This window comes from Lynx canadensis, chromosome D2 (assembly GCF_007474595.2).
Source record: "Lynx canadensis isolate LIC74 chromosome D2, mLynCan4.pri.v2, whole genome shotgun sequence".
NCBI lineage: Eukaryota > Metazoa > Chordata > Mammalia > Carnivora > Felidae > Lynx > Lynx canadensis.
Window position 1 is genome coordinate 24,502,485 of NC_044313.2, and position 17,446 is coordinate 24,519,930.

At 40.2% G+C, this 17,446-nt stretch overlaps 1 protein-coding gene across 1 annotated transcript in view; it reads right to left on the bottom strand.

Moving 5' to 3' along the window:
- The window catches only part of SORCS3 (sortilin related VPS10 domain containing receptor 3), a 414,417-nt gene that overhangs the window by 268,877 nt on the left and 128,094 nt on the right, over nt 1-17,446 (bottom strand). Inside the window, exon 4 of the mRNA XM_032595155.1 lies at nt 9,168-9,326. Within this exon, the coding sequence (XP_032451046.1) occupies nt 9,168-9,326 (159 nt within the window). The remainder of the gene's footprint in view (nt 1-9,167; nt 9,327-17,446) is intronic.

Genomic DNA, 17,446 nt, shown 5'->3' on the forward strand with positions numbered 1-17,446 from the left:
TTTAGAACTAGGACTTAACATAAGCTATTTAAGAATAGCTTCGGGGTGCCTGGGTGGCGCAGTCGGTTAAGCGTCCGACTTCAGCCAGGTCACGATCTCGCGGTCCGTGAGTTCGAGCCCCGCGTCAGGCTCTGGGCTGATGGCTCAGGGCCTGGAGCCTGTTTCCGATTCTGTGTCTCCCTCTCTCTGCCCCTCCCCCGTTCATGCTCTGTCTCTCTCTGTCCCAAAAATAAATAAATGTTGAAAAAAAAATTAAAAAAAAAAAAAAAGAATAGCTTCAACAATTTTTTTTAATTAGAAAAGTAATCTAACAAAATAATGGAAAATTTAAAAGACAAACGGCATGGAAAACAGAATTCCATCATCTTGAGAGACGCCAGGAAATATTTGGGAATATTTCCTTCCTTCCTTTAAAAATGTTTCTTCTCCCCTCCCTCTTTGCTTCCTTTCTTCTTCCCTTTAACTTATTTTATCTTTTGCCTATCTGATTTCAAATAACACAACTTTACTTAACATTTCTTATGCATGGATGCATATGTATATGAATTCATTTGAAATGTAGACATATTAAATAGGAATTAATGCATATCCATGCTGCTACATGGTCATCAGAACCACCATTTTGATGGCTGTGTAATATTCTGTCAAATGTATGGACCATGATGTAAAGTCTCTTAATGTTGGCCATTGAATGAGTCTCCATGCAGTTTTCCCCATTATGAATGACTTTGATAAACCATCATACCTAAAGCTTTGTGGTATTTAGTGTTATTCTCTTGGTAGTCTCAGAACTGGAATAAGTTAATCGTTGGATTATACTTATGAATACGTGTACATCTTCTGATACACATCACCAAGATGTCTTCCAGGAAGGCAAACTCATTCACATGACCATCAATAGCATGTCAGAATATGGGTTTCATCACAACTTTGCCAACACAGGGTATTGTTCTTATGGCATAGAAAGACACACATATTTAAAAATGAAACCTGTGAAATTAATTGTAAATGGGCATTTTTTGAAAGTTTCCTTACAAATTCTCTGGATGGATCAGGCTCATTCAACATCAATGAATTATTGCCTTTGGTTTAAAGTTTAAGTTTTTTAAATTCTCCTTCTCTATCACTTCCCTCACCTGCTATCTTCTAATTTTCCTTCCAAGGAATTTATCTGTGTCTATTCCTTCACCACCTTATCCAGAAATCATCTGCATGACATTAAAAACAACCCTGATCGATGGTGACCCCACTGGGGGTGGAACATAATGATTGCACAGAGCACAAGGGGGATTCTGGAAAGCTAGTCATGTGCTCCTTAATCAGGGTGCTAGTTTCATAGGTGAATTCAGTTTATGAAAATTCATCAAGCTCATGAGATGTAAACTTTCCTATATATACGCTATAACTTGAGTGAAAAGGATTAAAGACTGACTCTGACTTTATTTAAATTCTTTTAATGTTCATTTATTTTAGAGAGAGAGAGTGAGACAAAGAGAGAGAATGTGAGTGGGCAAGGGGCAGAGAGAGAAGGAGACACAGAATCCGAAGCAGGCTCCAGACTCTGAGCTGTGAGCACAGACATGGGGCCCAAACTCACAAACTGCAATATCATGACTTGAGCTGAAGTTGGACACTTAACCAACTGAGCTACCCAGGAACCCCAAGACTGACTCTGACTTTAAAAGGCCAGGTGCATACACAAAAATAACTCAAAATTGATGAAAGACCTAAATGTAAGACAGGAAGCCATCAAAATCCTCGAGGAGAAAGCAGGGATCAGCCTCTTTGACCTTGACCACAGCAACTTCCTGCTCAATATGTCTCTGGAGGCAAGGGAAACAAAAGCAAAAATGAACTATTGGGACCTCATCAAAATAGAAAGCTTCTTCACAGCAAAGAAAAAAATCAGCAAAACTAAAAGGCAACTGACAGAATGGGAGAAGATATTTGCAAATGACATATCAGACAAAGGGTTAGTATCCAAAATCTACAAAGAACTTATCAAACTCAACACCCAAAAAACAAATAATCCAGTGAAGAAATGGGCAAAAGACATGAATAGACACTTCTCCAAAGAAGACATCCAGATGGCTGACACATGAAAAAATGTTCAACATCACTTATCATCAGAGAAATACAAATCAAAATCACAGTGAGATATCACTGCACACCTGTCAGAATGGCTAACATTAACAACTCAGGCAACAACAGATGTTGGCAAGGATGAGGAGAAAGAGTATCTCTTTTACCCTGCTGGTGGGAATGCAAACTGATGCAGCCACTCTGGAAAACAGTATGGAGGTTCCTGAAAAAATTAAAAATAGAACTACCCTATGACCCAGCAATTTCACTACTAGATATTTACCCAAGGGATACAGGTGTGCTGTTTCAAAGGGGCACATGCATCCCAATGTTTATAGCAGCCCTAGCAACAATAGCCAAAGTATGGAAAGAGCCCAAATGTCCATCGACAGATGAATGGATAAAGAAGATGTGGTATGTGTGTGTGTGTGTATATATACATATGTGTGTATATATATACATACATACATACATGTACTTACATACATATGTGCGTACATATGTACATACAGTGGAGTATTACTTGGCAATCAAAAAGAATGAAATCTTGCCATTTGCAACTACATGGATAGAACTAGAGGGTATTAAGCTAAGCGAAATTAGAGAAAGACAAGATCATATAACTTCACTCATAAGAGGAATTTAAGATACTAAACAGATGAACATCAGGGAAGGGCAGCAAAAAAAACAGAAAAACAAGGAAGGGGACAAAACGTAAGAGACTCTTAAATATAGAGAAGAAACAGAAGGTTGCTGGAGTGGGGGGGTGGGCTAAATGGGCAAGGGGCATTAAGGAATCTACTCCTGAAATCACTATTGCACTATATGCTCACCTAGATGTAAATTAAACAATAAATACATTTAAAAATAAACAAATAATTAAATAAATAAATGAAAGCCCAGGCACTGTCATACCAGTATGACTGGTCAAGATGGCGGCAGAGAATGGAAGCAGGATAGAAGGTATGGTCAGGTCAGGTAGATAAGTTCCTAAGTCTAGAGAGGCTTGCCAAGGAAGGGGCAAGCTAAAGAATTCCTGAGTCCAACTGGAATACTGGAGACCTAGGGTCAGAATTAGGCAAAGGGTCAGAGTTGGGGACACTAGGCAGCAGTGTGAACACAAAGGACCAGTGCGTACATGAAGACATGGTCACTGCATACAGGAAACGGGTGGAAGAATCCAGAGAAGGCTGTGAGCTGCTCCACCTCCTTCCCACCTGTGGCTGCAGTCACCTCCTTTGCCGAGATACTGTCTTGGCTGAATTTCTACCATGAGAGCAGAACTGCTTTGGGAAGATGTTGGGAAAAGGTCCCTGAGTACCCTACTTAATACACATATATGCTGCATCTCCCATCAATTATTTTGGCAAATATTCATGTTCTCTTCCCTGACAGAAATGTGTCAGCTTACCAAAATGGACACCTAGAATGTAGAGGCAAAGCATAGAAACTCTGGAACTTGATACAGAAAAGCAGGTTTGGGAAGACGAAGGCCATGAGATCCATAATTTTATGGTATGTTGTTCTTTTGAGCTAATGTTCTCATGAGCAAAGTTGCCATGGGTAGAGATTTTTACTGTGTGACCCTCACCGGATGCAAGTTAATATTGTACACTCAACCAGTTGTGTCATTCAGAGCTCAGTTCACATAGATTAGTGGTAATATTTGAATAACACACAGGTTGTTCCATCTTCTTAATAAAAAAAAATAGGGCCATTCTTGGTCCACTGTTTTGTTTTCACCTACATGAAATAGCCTCATGGAAACTGGTGTTTCTATGGCGATGGAGACAGCACCTCCCCACTATACCCACAAGATATCTCGAAGAGCACGATCAGCTTGCCATAGGTGAGTGGAGCTCTGGACTGTTGTTCTCTTAAATGATACACAAATGGTTTTATAGGCATGGAAGAGACCTAATGAAATTGCAATGTTTTTCTTGAAATAGAAGGTGCCCTTCAGTAGTACTCTCGTTCCCTGGAGGATACGCTTCAAAACCATGGTCATCCCTAGTTAATCCCCAGCAGCTTTATCCCCACCAGGTGGGGAGATATAAAGCCTTTTTCTGCCAATGGCTACTGAGGAAAGTTGTCATCACCTGCTAATCCTGGAGCTCTGAATACAATTACATTTCTAATCTGAGGGTTTACAGGAGAATACAAATGAAAGGAGCAGCATCATTTGTATCCAGCATTCCAGAAGTACAGGTTTAAACTTCCTTTTTGAATTTTCAGTTCCTCCACACACCAGATGCTCTAATTCACCGGTGCCCTGTTCATGCAGCCCCAGATACAGTCCACCAACCAGTAAAGCCTGCATGGAACAACCGTCACCTCTTCAACTGTGGACTCTGTTTTGCCAGTGACCATGACCAAAACTGCATCAGCTCCTTAACCAGCTTGTCAATCTGTCAGCTACTATTGAACTTGTCTGGTAGCAGGTGATAAAAAAAAAAAAAAAAAAAAACCCAAAACAAACAAACAAACAAAAAACATAGCAGTCCACACCCCTCAACTACTGTAACAGCAAGCCTGCATTATGTGTGCTGGCGTTTCAGAAAGTGTTTTTTAAATGGAAATGACTGGCAATTATAGACCAGTCTAGCTCAGAAGTGTCTGAAAAACAACAGAGTCTGAAATCCCATGGAGCTCCTCATCTCTGGTCTCCAAAGCCAGTTGTATTTGTTAATGTTTCATTTTGCCAAGTAGATAAATGATAATAGAGAGTTGTGTAACTCTGCCTCTCCCACAGAAAAAAAAAAAAATAGCTGTTTTCAACTCTGTCTCTTGTGGAAGACCCCTGTGCCAGGATGTATGCATCTGTAAATACATGAGCATGTGCCCATTAAAAACAAAACAAAACAAATAACAAAAAAAAAAAAAAAAACTACACTAAGTCTCTTGTCAAAATGAGGAATGTTTAAAAATCCAGATTTCTACAGCAATGAGAACATCTATCCATTCAGAGGGCTGCAATATCCTCAAAACCTGTCTTGAAGTCTTTTTTTAAAATCTGTTTTAATAATATTATTGAGCCCTCCAGCTAATCCAAAACATCACAATGTAGTTTCAGTCATCAATGAGGACATAGCCTGGTGGAAACAAAAGAGAATCCTGACTCCTAAATACACAGCCCTCAAAAGACATTCTAGGGCTTTGATTTGGGGAGGGGAGGGGAAAAGGGAGGGGAGAGGGGAGGGGAGGGGAGGAGAGGAGAGGGGAGGGGAGGGGAGGAGAGGAGAGAGGAGAGAGGAGAGAGGAGAGAGGAGAGAGGAGAGAGGAGAGAGGAGAGAGGAGAGAGGAGAGAGGAGAGAGGAGAGGAGAGGAGAGGAGAGGAGAGGAGAGGAGAGGGGAGGGGAGGGGAGGGGAAGAGAGAAGAGAAGAGGAGAGGAGAGGGGAGGGGAGGAGAGGGGAGGGGAGGAGAGGGGAGGGGAGGAGAGGGGAGGGGAAGAGAGGAGAGGAGAGGAGAGGAGAGGAGAGGAGAGGAGAGGAGAGGAGAGGAGAGGAGAGGGGAGGGGAGGGGAGGGGAGGAGAGAGTAGCTGTTCTCTTATTATTCCAATTTACTCAGCCATAACCTATCATGTTTGCTGGTTGTTTTTTAATCACGGGATTCTTATAAAGTCATCTCCATTTATAAGAATCTCCATTCTTATAAAGTCATCTCTTCTTTTGTCTGTGGGGCAAAAGAAGAGCTGCCACAGGAACTGGGAAGCTCCTGGGATGGCCAGAATGGAAGAAATTGGTAAAAGTCCAGGTCCAGCTGAACAGGAAACAGAAATAACTCTGCTACATCATGACACATCAAAATTGGAGAGTCATGGTCCATGTACAGGGTCAATTACAAGGTGCATTTGTTGCTACCTCACCACCCCTTTGCAACTTTGGAAGTGGGTGATCTCCCACAACCTGGCCTTGAACCAGTACAGTTCCTAGTACAACATTTCCTAGCTGGCTCACAACCTACCATCCAGCATCTCAACTAACATGTTGTTATATTCATGTCTCAATTTCTAGCTACAATTTTATCCTATCCGGAAGGTATTTCCTTAATTCTCCTGCAGTGCCTTTACTGAATGAGATCTCCTGGCAAGTCTCCTGCAGCTTTGAAGTAGCAATTTGGAAGGTGAAGCAACTGGATATTGTCCCTTTAAAATATCATTCAATTAGGTCTTTTGTAATACATACAACGTAAGGAGATAGCCTTACGGATTCTAAAGAAATTGCCAGTGCATTTCATCAAAGGCACAATAATGAAAACATCGATTCAATCCTCACCACAAACATCTCCCTTTGATGCTGCAGTTACCTTAATACTAACACTTTTCATTTTCTCTAGAAGAAACCAGCTGCCTCAATGCATGCACATCACAGAAGGCTCCAGTCTGAAATAAGACATTTGTATATCAATCTCAACTCCCCTTGCCTCTTCATCCGCTGCTGCATAGCATCACTGTCCTTGACTCTAAACCAATAAATTATTCCAAAATAAAGAAAAACTCTTCTGCACCCTGGATGACTGAGGCTACATGTTTTATGCCAGCTCTGCAAATGTTGCCAGGGGCATCATCTGCCTCCTCACACCATTTATTTAAAAGAATGGCAGGGTACCAGTTAGAAACTTTATGGGCCTGAAGAACATCCAGCCACTTTATGCAAAAGATGTCAACAAGAAAGAGTACCTAAGGAATAATACATCCAGAAATGTGCAGCGTGATTAGGAAAATCCATCAACACCCACTGCCACATTTCCAAATATTTTTACTAAGTGAAAAAGCAGCCACCAAGCCTGAAAGTATTTTGAACACATTATATCCACAAGAGTACTTCCTGAGCAATGGCCCAGATGTTCACAGCGCTATGGAGATGGAGTTAAAGGATACTCCTTCTAGATACACACAAGGCACACTGCATTTGGTTTATTAATCTTTTGGCATGAGAGGTCTAATCTAGTTTGTCTCTGTATAAATAAAAACATAGTTTCGGATTTCTGAGCATCATCTAGATAAATTACTATCCAGCCTTTAACAAAGCCAAATAAATTATTTTTTTTTTCAATACAGCTTCGAAATTCCTAGCAACACTAAGCATCTAAACTCACAGACTACCTGACATTTGGCTAAGTCTTTCATACAATATCCACTTGATGCCATGAAAGAAATGTATTTGCAGTGGCTTTTGCTCTGCAAATGTCATATGGGTGTCCTTAGGGGATTGCATTAAGCACCTGGAACCCACCATGAGGCTCCATTAATGAGACATATAAAGGTTATGTTGAAATTATTGTTTAAAGGTGCTGACATCTCTCTCTCCCTCTCTCTCTCACACACACACACTCATATTTACAATCCCATATTTAAATATATACAGAGAAGCAACTGTTTCAGGATATAAGAGAGAACAGAAAAAGCTATTTCAGTTAAGGTTAATCTGTAGATATCTCTCCGCTAGACAGTGCTGATAATTATCTATTTTCTTTCACTGATTGATTTCACAACATTATTACATAACAGTTTGTCATCAAGCATTGTACCTAGGTTCTGTACTAAGGCAATACAAAGAAGCATAGTCTAAAGTCTCTTAAGTGTAAGTTGATCAGTTACAGCGGGCTCATTACCATAGTATTTATGCATTCATCCACTAATTTGTTCACCTCACAAAAATTACTGAGCACTTATTAAGTACCAGGCACTGTGTCAGCACTGGTATTAAATCGGAGAGTAAAACCAAACCTGGCCCTGCCCTCCTGGAGCTTATAGTCTAGTGAGGAATATAGATAATCCTAATATCACATAAATCAATGTAAAATTTCAACAGTGACAGGCATTCTGAAGGGGGGTATACAGTATTATGGGAAACAACACCAAGGAGCATTTAACTTTGTCAGGGAGTTTAGGGAAGAGGTCCTGAGAAAGTGATGCTAGAACTGAGATCTGACAGTGACAAAGTTGATTTCGGGGGAAAAAGATTCCAGGCCCAGGAAATGGAGCCAGGGAAACAGCTGGGGTGACAAACTGAAAGAAAGCCATTCAAGGGAAAGTGATAACCTTGAGTCAAGACAGAGGGACCAGCTAAGGAAATCTTAACAGATCCTACAAAGGACTTCAGTCTTTTTTCTGTGAGCAATGAGAAAATGCTGAAATCCTAAGGTCTACATTTGGAAAATAGGTTGTTCAGGTTATAGTATAAACACACTGGAAGAGGCTCTGGTCACAGCTCAAATGACAGATATAACCCATGTTTGAGTGGTGGTGGTAATCGAAGGGTCCATGGAATTAAGAGATAGAGATAAGAATGACAGATTACAGACACCAGGTTTGCAACAAGGAAGTATGAAGGATAACTCCCAGGTTTCTACCTTTTGCCAACAAATGGATACAATCAGGGAACACTGGAAGAGAACCAGCTATGTTGGAGGGAGAGCAAAGTTCATTTTTGGAATATGTTGAATCAAGAGGCATCGGAGACACATGAGAGTCAAGGTCAAGTACACAGATGGGTAAATGGATCTTGAGCTCGAAGAGGAGGATTTATCGAGTCATTATATCTTGAAGGTACTTATAGAAAACAACAAAATGGACATGTTTGGGACTTCCCTTCCTTTGCTAAACTACAAGCAATGGTATATTCAAATTTTACCAAATCAACACCACATGGTATGCTGGAATACGCCCTAGACTTGGAATCTGACAATATGCATTTGAGCTCCGGCTCTTCCAATGACTAGCTCGGCAGGCTTGAACAAACACCTCACCTTTGTTTACTATAGTCACCAGCAAATTATTATGAATACACATTCCCTACTTACTTCACAGGGTTGTTTTAAAGGTCAAATGAGTAAAATTATAGAGAAAATCATCTTCAGCCTATGAAATGGTAAACAGCACTGCCAATACGTGAAATGCACCTGCCTGCATATTTTGATACTGAAGAGTAGAAAAGAAAGTTCGTTGCTGCAGACAAAATCAACCCAGATGGATGATGAAATGTCATTGAATCCCTTCCAAAATTTGGACTGAATAAACAAGCGTTTTTCCCCAGGTGGTACCTGGGTGACAAGATGCAAATAAAAACAGTGTTTGTTCACCTTTTGATCCAGACTGTAGGCCAGCACCCAGTCTTCCTGCTTGGGATGGAAGAGCAGACTCTGGATGTAGAAGGTGAGCCGGTACTTCTGATAGGTGGCCCCCTCATCTGAGCTGATCAGTAAGCTGCTCTCCATTTCAGGATCACTAAGAAGCATGATCTAAAGGAGAGGGGAGAAAATACTGACAGAGTTAGCATAAGAGAACTACTACAAGAAATTAAAGCATAAATATAAAGTCATCTGTACTTGCATATCACAGCACAGGAAGGGGCACGTGGGTCTCTCTATGAAATATTGGCATTTCCCCCCTGATTTAGTCCTTCATTGCTGAAGGGAGCTGGAATATTGTGCATGGTTAGGTCTGCATACAAATGAGGCTTTGTTTTGTGATGTCCATCTTATAAGTACTTTCATTTTTGATGTCCAGCCTTTTAGTGGGAGCATATTCTTATGGTCCTCTGTCCCCTGACCTTGAGACCCTCACAAATTTCTCTTCCTCCCTCCCTCTCCCTCAATTCCTGTCACTCTTCATCACGCTATTGTTCTTACTGCCCTTTAATCAAGAAAAGGATCCCCTTATTATCCCACTGTTTTGTTCTTTCTGAATGAATTGTTTCAGTGATTTAATTGACTTAAGTGGTCTCAATGATCCCTTTGTTTTGGAGATTTTCCAAAGCACCTATCCCCAAAGGCCCCTGGGGCAAAGACTGCTGCTCAGGAAAGTGTCTTCCCCAAGCCAGATGGACAGAATGGTATAGACTAAAAACACTTTGGCATCAGAAGGAGCAGATTCAAACTCAACACTTCTCTGTTCACAATGGGTCACTTGGAAACCTACTTAACTCTAGAGGCCTCAGTTGCCACAACAATAATTGAGTATCACAAGAAGCCAAAATGGCCTTGAACACATAGTCTTGACAAGGGATAGCTATAATTATTATTTATCTTCCAGTATGTATGTAAAAGCTCCCTCCAATCAGTGCACTTTGACTTCTACTTACAGTACCTCAGTGACATTGGCCTCACTGCACGTGTGACTGACTTTCCAGTATTTAATCCAACAGACATTTAGACACTCAGACCTTTCCCATCATGGAACTCCTAACAGTCTTTGATACCACAGCAATTCCATCCTCCCTGAAGCGTTCTCTTCCAGGGCTTCCGGAACATCACACTCATCTAGCCTTCCTTTTCATCTCTTTTGAGTACTCAACTTTCTCTGATCTCTATAATATGACCACTCCTTGGGGCGCCTGGGTGGCTTAGTTGGTTGAGCCTCTGACTTTGGCTCAGCTCATGATCTCACAGTTCATGAGTTCGAGCCCCTCATTGGGCTCTGTTGCTGACAGCTCAGAGCCTGGAGCCTGCTTCGGATTCTGTCTCCCTGTCTCTCTGCTTCTCCCCCGCTCACACTCCCTTTCTCTCTGTCAGAAATGAATAAAGGTTAAAAAAAATTTTATAATATGACCACTCCTCAACCCTCAGTTGAGGGTTTTTATTCAACACACCGTTCCTCAGGGACTTCTTCCAAGCTTTTTTTTTTTTATTATTATTATTATTGCTATTTTTCTGGGGACAACTCATAAATTAAATCTCAACCTGAGGTCTCCTCTCGTCTCAGCCTCAGCTTCCTGGCAGATTGTTCTATCTGAAGGTCCACAAACACCTCAAATTCAACATTCCTCACACTGTACCTCCTCCCAGCCCTACCCATCTCCCACTGTGTCCTGACTCAGTTACTGTTTCTACCAATGATTCAGTATAAAGCCAAAAACCCAAGATTCAGCCTTGACTCTGCTTTTCTACTCACCTCCTAACATTAACTTGTGTTTGTGCCCTGTATATTTTACCTACTAATTAACTCTCAAATCAGATCTAGTCTCTCTCTCTCTCTTTGCCCATTATAACTGCCTTAGCCCAAAATGTGATAATTTCTGCACTGCATCACTGTAAGTCCTTCTAGACAACCTCACTGATGTCACATAGCCCTTTCCACCCCCACCCCCCCAGCAATCTACTTTGTACACTGTGACCCCAATAATTGTACTATATAAAACTTATTTGATTCTGACATTCCCCTACTTAAAACCATTCGATGAACTTATCACTGATCTTCCCATATATCCTAAAATCCTTAAAATAGCCTGACAAACTCTCCCCTGCTTATGTCTCTGGCTTCAGCAGCAGCAGCATAGCCCTTTTGACCTTTATTATCCAGCTACACCTAGCTTCTTTGAGTTCCTAATGTTTGCTGAGTGACTGAATGAGCAAACGGGTTTATTTCCTCTTACAGATTTTCCTGCCTTTGGCTATAGTTTCACCAGTTGTTAGGGCTACTTCTTACCACGGTCTGAACCACAGGGCCCAGAGTACAAAATAAAGCCAAAACCCATACCCATACCTCATCAAATAAAACTATTAATGGCAGGATTTTTTAAATGCTACTTATAGTACATATCACTATTACAAAGTAAGCTTTAAAATAGATTCAATCCCTTCAGCTGCTAAGATTCATAGTCCTTTTCCTCTTTTATGCTTTTACAGCTTCCAAGACAAGCTTACTTTCTTTTCCCCAAATATTTGCTTTGGCTTCATTGAAATAAGTTATTACTAGTTATCAGCAAATTTTTAGGGAATGGATGCTGTATAATATTTTTTCCATTCCTATATGAATAATCCAGGGGAAATGATCTGAGATGGGTTTTTCATAGACAGAAGAGAGTCTCTGCCCTTGGGGCCAGGAAGGGGGAGGGGCAACTGAGAAAAGCACCCCTCCGCTGCCCTTGAGGAAACCTCAGAGGACATATCTATCCTCCTCACAAAGTCTAAAAGGACAAACACTGAGGAAGAATGAGGCTTTCATCGCAGCCCTGCCCTGCTCCCACCATGTGCTGACGGGCTACATAACAGGCAGTGAAATCATTTTTCCCCTGGTGCAGAGAAATTAAACTGCTTATTTTATGCAGGTATAAAGAAGCTTCATGCCTATGATTTTAATTAGAAGATAAGACCAACATCATAAATGGACTTTATTTTATATACCATGAGTTACTATGTACTGAATAATGGTTACCATCAAATATCTAGTGCAATGTATTGTCTTCCCCTAGCAGTTTCCTTCTGGGCACATGTGCACACACACACACACACACACATAAACACACATCCACACACAAATGCTGCATATGTGTGCACACATACCTGTTCACACATACACCAATGCTACATATGTATGGGCACACACACATACACACATGCACACACACATCAACCCACACACAAATGCTGCATGTATGTGTACACATACATACTCACACATACATCAATGCTGCATATATAGGTGCACACACACGTACACACACACACACACATTAATCCGTAAACGCTGCATATATATGTACACATACACCCTCACACATACATTGATGCTGCATATATGGATGCACACACATCCACTAATGAATTCATATATAAGGCATATTGACATTGTGTGGTGGTCTTAGAGAGCTTTTACTGGCAGGCGTACATTTTTATTGCAACCTTTCTCTGACATTCTCATCAGAATCCCTTTCATATACTTTGATATCACTGCCAGTGTCTGTATTCAGTCCTAGCCTCTGAGAAGAATGAGATGAAGGGAAACAGAGCCCTGTATGTTCTGGATTTCAAGTCTGCACTGGCCACACTACCAGATACTTTATCAAAATCTCACACAAATCAAGTGACAAAAGTATCATCAGTTGCATTGATAAGGAAACAGAGGCTCAGAGGAGGAAAGCAACTTTCCCACTGCCTCCTCTGATCAGCTCAAATGCCACCACCTGCACCCAATACTAACACGTTCCTGGACCTTGAAATCACAGCAAGTTAGTATCTTTATCAGCGGAAGAGCGGAAGTCAGAGGAGTAAGTCTTCATTCATCCTTTTCTTAAGCATCTCTACGAAAGTCACCAAAACAAACAAACAAACAATGTAGCTTCAAGAAAGCCCTTTTCTTCCTGTGACTCATATCCACCTCTGGCCAAGAAGCCAAGAAGAATTAAATGAGTAGAAATACAAAGAGGAAATATATGTCAGTGCAGAGGAGGCAGAGGAGGAGGAGGAGGAGAAAAAGAAGGGAAAGAGGAAGAAGAAGAGGAAGAAGAAGAAGAAAAAGGAGACCATAATAGTAACATAAATATAATGTGAGAGCAAATACCTCGCCAGAAGTTGTCTCAAGGTAAAATATGGGTATTGTATATTAATATATGACATATGTAAAGAAAATCATCCCATATCCACCCAAATTTTGACTGCTAAGCAAAGATTTCAAATGCAAATGCATAAGAGGGCAAAATCAGGTAAAATAAGTGAGTGAAGCAAAAAAAGCAAGACAAGGAGTGGTGAGGAATGTGCCAACTTGGAAGGTGCATACCTTTTCTTAAAATATTTAAAGTTAGAGTTTTAAAAAAATGTACCCAAATTAAATATGTCTGCAGTCTGAATTTCTGAACTAGGCATGTGATTCTTGGCCAAGTTACAATACTACTGAAATCAAGAAATGTAAAACCCTTGCCCCTTAATTTTTAATTACAGGTATAGAGGTATAAAAATCAATGTCTGTGAGCTCTGCATTTGTGAGATTTTGACAATATGAGCAGAGAAGAGCTTCCCTTGGAGATTTTTGTTTTGCTTTATTTTGCTTTTGCTTCCTTTTTGCTTTGATTTTTTATCCAGCTTGTCCTAACATAAGATCTGCAGTGGGTGTGTGTGTGTACTGGAAGGGGAAAAGGGTATTTCAACTATGGTTTAGCAGAGTTATTAATAGTATAGGCTCTGGGGACAGGTGGTTTGAGTTCAGATTCTCATTCTACTACTTTGCATGTAAACATGAGGATATTACTCAATTTTTCCAAGTCTTTACCTCATCTGTTAACAGGAGATAGGGGCGCCTATGCAGCTCAGTCAGTTAAGCATCAGACTCTTGATTTTAGCTCATGATTTCGCGGTTGTGGGATCGAGTCCCACTTTGGGCTCCATGCTCGGTGTGGAGCCTACTTGAGATTCTCTCCTGCTGCTCTAAATAAATACATTGCTCTCAAAATAAATAAATAAATAAACAAACAAACAAATAAATAAATAAATAAATTCTTAAAATAAAAGGAGATAATAATCATATCTAACTCACAATGCTGTTGAGAGGATTACATGAGATAATGATTCCAAGAGCTTAGCACAGGCCCATAACTGCTAAATAAACATTAACCTTCATCTTTAAATCACCCAGGGTAAGAGCACAACTTAAGTCAGAAGCGATGCCAAGCAGGTTGGAGACAAATTGAAGCAATTTGGGGATTATGTGCCTCCCTCTTGGCTCCCATGATTCCTGAGCTTTGTGGATGAAGATGAAACTGATAGGTGGTAGGGAGAGAGGGGAGTTGCTGTTCGGTGAAAAGAGTTTCAGATGTGCAAGGTGATAAAGTTCTAAAAAGCTGCTGTACAACATCCGTGCTTACAGTTAATAACAGCATATTGTACAATTTGAAGAGTTTGATAAGAGAGCAGATCTCACGTTAGGTGTATTTTTTTTTTTAACCACAATTAGGAATACCATGAAAGGGTAAAAGAGAAAAAAAAAACAACTATTTTACATGTGCTTTACACTGCTGGTAATATTTTAAGAAAAACACTTTATTAGCAAATATCAACACTGCCAAAATGAACACCAATCAGTAGGTAATTGGGAATTTGCTAAATTTGTGGCTTTGAATGAATGACCACTCTCCTCTCTTCAGTGCAAAGCTCCAGCACATGAAAGATTAAACACATCACTGCCTTAGGGGTGAAAACCTCATATAACTGTCTCTATGGATCTGGCTGTTTACTGTATGTGAATTGTCTATATCTCAGATTAGAAATGGACAAGGTTTAGAGTTCACCAACATTTAGAATTTTTTTTTTTAGTCTGTAATGTTTTTTGCAGGAAATTCCTCAGGAATTTGAGTAACAGCACCCCTAATTTTAATGGGGTTTTGCAAATCACAAAGGACACGGGTGAAGGTCAGGAATCAGGCGGGGGCTGTGCTTAGTCTTATGCTTTCACAAGCCTGTCAAGTTTATTTATGCCTAAACCAGTCAAAATTAGTATTGAAGAGGTCACAATCCTCCCCACAACTCTTTCCAGAATGCACCCTTTCCTGTTGTTTGGCAAGTCTTACAATATCACCAATGAATATGTCATTTCATTCAGTTGGATCCTCTCTGGTCTGTGTGCCATCTATAAAATGGGTGAAAGCTAAAGGTTTCTCAGTTTCTCGCTCTGCCAGAGAACCCAGGAGTGCAAAGGAACAGATTGTTGGTCAATGCTTTGAACATGGTCTCAGAAGACAAGTAGATTCTCCTCTGAATGGAAAAGGAGAAATGCTATAATTTACTATATAATTGAGTCTTAATTGGAGATGCTTAGCACAGTTAGTGTTCAATAACAATAGTATCAATACAAGCTCACAAAGAATATAAGAAAGATGTTCTTTAAGCTGACCCCTAAACCACTGATGTAATTGATATATTGTTGAGTATTGACTTATACACAAATAGAGCCTGTTACAGATAAGGCTTTTAATCATGATATAACGATATACCAGCATTTCCCTCCACTGCCATCCGTCTACCCATCTCTCTGTCTTTCTGTCTATCCAATCCATCCATCCATCCAACACCTCCTCTTGTATCAGTGGCTCTCAACGGAGGCAGGGTGGGGGACATGATGCCCCCATGGACATTTACCAATGTATAAAGACACTGTAATTACCACAATTGGGGGCAGCAGAGGGAGTTACTGGCATCTAGTGATTAAGGCCAGAGGTGTTGCTAAACACATCACAATGTACAGGACAGCATCCTACAACAAATAATTATCCAACATAAAATGTCAACAGTACTGTTGAGAAACCTTAATCATAATATATGCATAATGTATCTAGACATATATATACATATAAATCCTATATTGAAAAAAATATAAACTACATACACATTTTACAGATGCACATCAATGCATATTTATGCATATACATGTCTCTTTCACCTATTACCATTTATGCATGCCATTCACTTTGCCAAGATTAGACTCCCCATCTTTCTACCCAACCCATTGTATCAAGCATATTTCTACTTGTCCTTCAGAATTTAACATAAGCACCACCAATAAAGCAACAGCCATTGAGGCCAATCAGGGAGGAAAAAGCACAAAAACAACTCAACTACATAAAACAAACAACTGGATTAAAAAAATGGGCAAAGTACTTGAATAGACATTCCCCCCAAATATGTATATGTATGTATGAATATATGTGCGCGCGCGCGTGTGTGTGTGTGTGTATAATTGGCCAAAAAGTACATGAAAAGATGCTGACCATCACTAATCATTAGGGAAATGCAAATCAAAACCACAAATGAGATACCACACCTCACACCCAGTGGGATAGCTATGATCAAAAAAGACAGAAAATAAAACTAGAAAATAACAGGTGTTGGTGAGGATGTGAAGAAAATGGAACCCTTCTTGCACACTGTGGGCATGTGGGAATGTAAAATGGTACAGCCGCCATGATAAACAGTATAGTGGTTCTTCATAAAATTAAAAGTGGAGTTTCAGATGAACTAGCATTTTCACCTCTGGATATATACCCAAAAGGACTGAAGCAAGGTCTCAAAGAGATGTTTGTACACCCATGTTCATAAAAGCATTATTCACAACAGCCTAAAGCTGGGAGCAACCCAAATGTCCATTGATGGAGGAATGGATAAACAGAACATGGCATATACACACAATCAAATATTATCCAGTCGTAAGAAGGAAAGCAGTTCTGACATACACTACATCATTATGAAACACAAGGATGTTACGTTAAGTGAAATAAGCCAGTCGCAAATAGACAAATACTATGTGATTCCACTTACATGTGGTATCTAGAGTAGTCAAATTCACGGAGACTGGGAGTACAATGATGGCTGCCAGGAGCTGGGGGAAATGGAGAATGAGGAGTTGCTTAATGAGTAGAGACTTTTAGTTTTGCAAGATGAAAGGAGTCTGGACACTGGCTGCACAATAATGTGAATGCATTTAACAGCACTGAACTGTACCCTTAAAAATGGTTTAAGATGGTAAATTTTATGTTATGTGCCTCTTACCACATTAAAAAAAAAAAAACCAACACAGAAGTAAAGATATACAGGGGTACTTTGGTGGCTCAGTCAGTTAAGTGTCTGACTCTTGATTTTGGCTCCGGTCATGATCT